The sequence below is a fragment of the Palaemon carinicauda genome, chromosome 19, assembly GCF_036898095.1.
Source record: "Palaemon carinicauda isolate YSFRI2023 chromosome 19, ASM3689809v2, whole genome shotgun sequence".
In the NCBI taxonomy this organism is placed as follows: Eukaryota; Metazoa; Arthropoda; class Malacostraca; order Decapoda; family Palaemonidae; genus Palaemon; species Palaemon carinicauda.
Genome location: NC_090743.1, coordinates 7,035,042 through 7,041,041, shown reverse-complemented (window position 1 = coordinate 7,041,041; position 6,000 = coordinate 7,035,042). Strand labels below are relative to the sequence as shown.

Here is a 6,000-nt window from a genome sequence, read left to right as displayed (position 1 = left end):
ATTATTACATCTGTCTCTCAAATTGATCCGTTATTTACTGACATAGTCCCAGGACAATGAAATTCCTTAATGACACATGCTATTCAGGGTTGCCAGTTTGGCCTTTTTTCCGGCCAAAAAAAACCTCAAATTTGACCTTTTGTATTTAAATAGGTTGGCCTTTAGTAATATGAAAAAAGCCGAGCCTTAAATACTATATTTTTGACCTTTTTCTATTAATGGGTTGACCTTTTAAAGCCTCTGATGATTAGAAATTGACCTTTTCTCATTTAGAAAACCTGGCAACCCTGAATTGCGTAGTGCTATGACGTCAGGGATGGGGTGACATAAGGCGAGAAACAGCCCATAGTAAGTGGTCGAAATGGTGCCAGCTACTAATATTCGGCTTTATAAGATTTTAGACTATTTGTATGAATTGATTATATGAGTTTATTCTTAATGAATATTTCAGAAGATAGTACACTATTTTTCGTCATTGTATCGTTCTCTAAAGATATATATACAAAATATCTTATTGAATTGCTGGCAACTCAGTTAAGTTGGCAGGTAGTGTTTTTGACAAGTTTAATTAATCCTTTTAATACGAACTTAAGTTAATAAAATAAATATACTGCATCATGTTACACAAATATACTAAAATTAGCTAAACAAAACTTAATTATGGGTCGCAAAGCTTCAGAACAAATTAAGAAACTGGCAATGTTTAGCGTTAAATCCTATTTGTAAATATGGATTAATGAAACGACGGAAACTAAATTTTTTACAAACTTTCACTGTAATCCATTTTAAATCTAAATCATAATAGAATCAGTATTCATTCGTGTAATGAGGAAGTAACTATATATATTAAAAAGAGTAAGTTTCTACATCATCTGTTATGTAATACGAGTTTAATCTTTTGTATCAGTGAGCATAGTTACCAGATTTTCTAAACGAAAGAAACCTAACTTTTAGACAACGGAAGCTTTAAAAGGCCAAACCATTAGTAGAAAAGGGACAAAAATATAGCATTTATGGCCATTCCATTTTAAAAAGGCCAAATTGAGATATTTAGCACGGAAAAAAAGGCCATAATTGAGGGGTTTGGCCGGAAAAAAAGTCCAACCTGGCAACCCTGTCACAGTGAGTTGCAGCAGCAGACGAACCCAAACTTTGTATACAATACTTGAGTCTCACCTGTTAAAGGGTGAAAAGGTTATTGTACTCTCTCCTCTACACATAGAAATCCATTTTAAAGGTAGGATTTTCTTTTATCTACTTATTTAATTGAAGGAGAGGGATTAAATGAAGTTTTCTAGCTAGTGGTCGTAAGATTTGTCCTTCTTAGAATAGTGTTTCCTTCGGCATGCTAAGGTATGTGGGCTGGTTTCCTGTAGGTAAATAAATGATTGGGCTCCAAACTTCATCTATGGCTAAATTGAAAGGTATTAAGTCTAGGAATATGTTTCTTTAACCTTAATACATACCCTACTTTACCTATTCTTTAAGCTTGCTTTCAGCATAGGCTCGTCACTTAGCCTAGCTTAAGTCAATTTCGTGTATTTGTAGTATAGGTATATATTCATAACCTCACTTCGCTTTGTTATTATTACTGCCAATTCAATTTATTATGAATGTTTAGGTATTTCTATTTGTACAATCTCGTTCTTTTAAATTTAATTTCTTCCATACAAATTTTCCCCGAAATGTTACATTGTCACATAAAAAAAGAAATACTTTATAAGGGGGCAAAGCTCCTCCCCCTGGTAAGTAAGGACACACATATGATTTGGTACCTTAGGAAGATTTAGGTCTATGTATGGTCGGGTACCTTAGGAAGATTTAGGTCTATGTATGGTCGGGTACCTTAGGAAGATTTAGGTCCACGTATGGTTGGGTACTTTAGGAAGATTTAGGTCCACGTATGGTTGGATACCTTTGGAAGATTTAGGTCCACGTATGGTTGTGTGCCTTGGGAAGATTTAGGTCCACGTATGGTTGGGTGCCTTAGGAAGATTTAGGTCCACGTATGGTTGGGTACCTTAGGAAGATTTAGGTCCACGTATGGTTGGGTACCTTAGGAAGACTTAGGTCCACGTATGGTTGGGTACCGTAGGGAGATTTAGGTCCACGTATGGTTGGATACCTTCGGAAGATTTAGGTCCACGTCTGGTTGAGTACCTTAGGAAGATTTACAGTAGGTCCATGTATGGTTGGGTATCTTTGGAAGATTTAGGTCCACGTATGGTTGGATACCTTAGGAAGATTTAGGTCCACGTATGGTTGGGTGCCTTATGAAGATACAGGTCCACGTCTGGTTGGGTACCTTAGGTTAGTACATACCCCATTAGATTTCCCTACAACTCCAGTATATTATTGACATTAGTTTTCATAGAAAATGGTATTACTGATTTAAGGGAAAATTAAGTAAATTTTTTATTTTGCGACAGCGGAGAATTGCTGGCAAAAGTTGCATAGAAGAAAGGAAATTGTAAAATTGTGTAGAGGAAAGTACTTAGAGTTATATTAACAGAGGAAAAGTTGTAAATATCTACATAATATAAACTCGATTAAGGATTACACTAGTAGTTTTGACATGCTATTATTCTGAAATTGATTTTTTATTGATATCTTTAGTGAATGGGTTAGGGCGGCTAGCCATACACACTAAGGAATCAGGAAATTCCAGCAGATATAAGTAAAAATACTTAACCCTTTTACCCCCAGGCTATTTGGAAATTTCCAACCCTTAACCCCCAGGGGTTATTTTTTATTCAAGCACATTTTGCAGTATATATTTTTCAAAATGCTCTAAAACAATTAATTTTTGTCATAGAGAGGTCAGGTTGGTCTCATTCTCATGGAAAATGCCAGAAATTTCTCAAAAAATTGTAAATAGCAATTTTTTGCAAGGACGTACCGGTACGTCCATGGGGGTAAAGGGATGTGTTTTGTGAAACGTACCAGTACGTCCTTTGCGGGTAAAAGGGTTAAGGAATCATGAAATTCCAGCAGATATAAATAAAAATACTTAAAATACAATAATACAGCAGGAAACTGTAATTCAGCACTTGCTATAGTAAAAAATTATGAAGGAAAGATCAGAGATTGTATGATTTTGGTGAATATATCATATGAGGAGAATATATGCCTAGTACTAATTCATTAGGATTAGTTTTTTAATTATCCTGGTGATTACAGAGCTGCGTCTTAACCTAACCTATGGCACGACTGAGTGATTATTTTTAACTTTACTATTAAAATTTTTTAACCCTTTTACCCCCCAAAGGACGTACTGGTACGTTTCACAAAACTCATCCCTTTACCCCCTTGGACGTACCGGTACGTCCTTGCAAAAAAATGCTATTTAAAATTTGTTTTGCATATTTTTGATAATTTTTTTGAGAAACTTCAGGTATTTTCCAAGAGAATGAGACCAACCTGACCTCTCTATGTCAAAAATTAAGGCTGTTAGAGCAATTTAAAAAACATATACTGCAAAATGTGCCTGAAAAAAAATAACCCCATGGGGGTTAAGGGTTGGAAATTTCCAAATAGCCTGGGGGTAAAAGGGTTAACAGAATCATGAGTTTTTTCTCACGATGATACTTTGGATTTATAATTTTGATTCTTGTACTGTGGTTATGTTTTTGTGCCATACGTTTGACTCTTTCAAATGGAAAGAAAGTCGCACTTGAGTCAATGTTCACAAGGTTCTTTATGAGAAAATAGTTTATTACCCGTCCAAAACATTTTGTAACTATAGTCAGATTTTTTTAGTGAGGCAGATTTGCACCGACTCGCAGGGGTGCCCTTTTAGCTCGGAAAGTTTCCTGATAACTGATTGGTCGGAAGTATTCGGACAAAAGTACTAATGACCAATCAGCTATTAGGAAACTATTCTCGAGCTAAAAGGGCACCCCTGCGAGTTGGTGCAAATCTGCCTCACTAAAAAAAATTGACCATAGTAAAGTACCTTTCAGATTGGTGGTTAATGAAAATTTGCAACATAGTTATTTAAATTGTGTAAAACATAAGTGCGGCTCCCAAAGTGTTTAATGCGGAACTTATTGCTCATTATTTTAATCCAATTGTAATAATCATATTATCTCACCATTTCAGATGATCTGTTAGAAAAACCTGAAAGCGACCTATGTGCAAAAATGGCAGAAGTAGAACAGAGATATATACGTCCTCCTGATCACAAAGAGTTCTCATTTAGTACACCACAGGAGTTTGTCAAGAAATTTGGAGGAAAAAAAGTTATTACAAGAGTAAGTGACTATTGGTTATATTTTTACTTGGTATTATATGCATTGTAATAATAACCTGTTATGTACATTTAGTATATTGGAGTACAATACTATAGTACAAGGTACTCCTCATTTAATGACAGGGTTCCGTTCCAGCGACCCTGTTGTTAACCGAGTTGTTTTTTTTATTTTGACTGATAGCACTGATTTTTAGTCATGTATTATACAGAGAACTATATCTTTTCTATATAGTAGCTATTGTTTAAGCTGTGGATTTCAAGGTTTTCTAAACCTAGCCTGTACTAGATTATCGGCATTGAATAGGCTTTCTCTTGGCCAATGCGCTCCCCGCTCATCGTAACTTTGAGAGATTTTTGTTAAACATCGAATCGGTCATAAAGCTGTCGTAACTCCGAGTTGTCATAAAATGAGTACGTCCTTAAGTGAGGAGTACCTGTATATGGTTATTGTGGTTTAGTGTTTGATTTATGGTAGATTTTATATGAATGAGTTATACTGAATAACTTTCCCTATTATAAGAAGACATAATAATAGTTTTGTTTTCATGATAATTAGACCTAATGTTTTAGTTTGAAATATTCGAGGAATCAAGTGAGGTATTATTATTATAATTGTTATTACTAGTTAGTTATAACCCTAGTTGGATTGCAGGATGCTATAGAAAAATAATCTATATGAGAAGTAATGAACAATTATGATATTTTGAAAACAGATCTTTCATAAATAAACTATAAAAAGAGACTTATGTCAGCCAGTTCAACATAAAAGTATTTGCTGCAAGTTTGAACTTTTGAAGTTCTACCGATTCTACTACCCGATTAGGAAGATCATTCCACAACTTGATCACAGCTAGAATAAAACTTCTAGAATACTGTGTAGTATTGGGCCTCATTATGGAGAAGGCATGACTATTAGAATTAACTGCATAACTAGTATTACGAACAGGGTGGTACTCTGGGAAGATCTAAATGTAAAGGATGGTCGGAATTATGAAAAATCTTTTGCAACGAAGTAGGATACTTCCTGTCCAACAAATTAAGAGGAGAATCAGCAGCTGAAGACCAGACAGGAGAACAATACTTGAAACAAGGTAGAATGAAAGAATTAAAACACTTCTTCAGAATACATTGATCACCGAAAATCTTTCAAGACTTTTTCAGTAAGCTAATTTTTTGTACATTTAAAGAAGAAACAGACCTAAAGTTGTTCTCAAAATTAAATTTGTTTTCAAGAATCTCACCTAAAATTTTGAGTCATACAGAGTTAAAGAAACATTATCAATGCTGAGATCCGGATGTTTAGGATCCACTGTCCTTGACCTACTTACAATCATACTTGAGTTTTGTTAGTATTCAACTTAATGCCCCATAATTTGCACTATGCACTAGTTTTAGCTAGATCTCTATTAAGGCATTCAGCAAACCTAGATCTACATATAGGAGATGGAATTGATGTAAAGAGAGTAACAACATCTGTATATGCAATGAACAGGTTTTGTAGCCCCCCCCCCCCCCCCCTTGTGGTTCCCCATCACAGCAGTGGCCTCCTCTTTTTATCATCTTAATAAATTTTGTTTGGACATGGCTTAAGATTTCTTTTGCTTTACCCCTCAGCCATTTATTCAAATTTAAGCATGAAAAATGAATGAGATTAGAGGGATGCATTTTGGAACAGGAAAAGGGTTTAATTTTCATTTCTTCATAACAGGTAAAGGTATAGAAATTTATCCTTCTTTTAATATTGATCT

At 34.8% G+C, this 6,000-nt stretch overlaps 1 protein-coding gene across 5 annotated transcripts in view; it reads left to right on the top strand.

Moving 5' to 3' along the window:
• Positions 1-6,000, top strand: part of ACC (acetyl-CoA carboxylase) — a 131,240-nt gene that overhangs the window by 25,627 nt on the left and 99,613 nt on the right. For all 5 annotated transcript variants that reach the window (XM_068393109.1, XM_068393105.1, XM_068393106.1 and 2 more), the window contains exon 2: positions 4,102-4,253. In XM_068393109.1, the coding sequence (XP_068249210.1) occupies positions 4,143-4,253 (111 nt within the window). In that variant the 5' untranslated portion in view covers positions 4,102-4,142. The remainder of the gene's footprint in view (positions 1-4,101; positions 4,254-6,000) is intronic.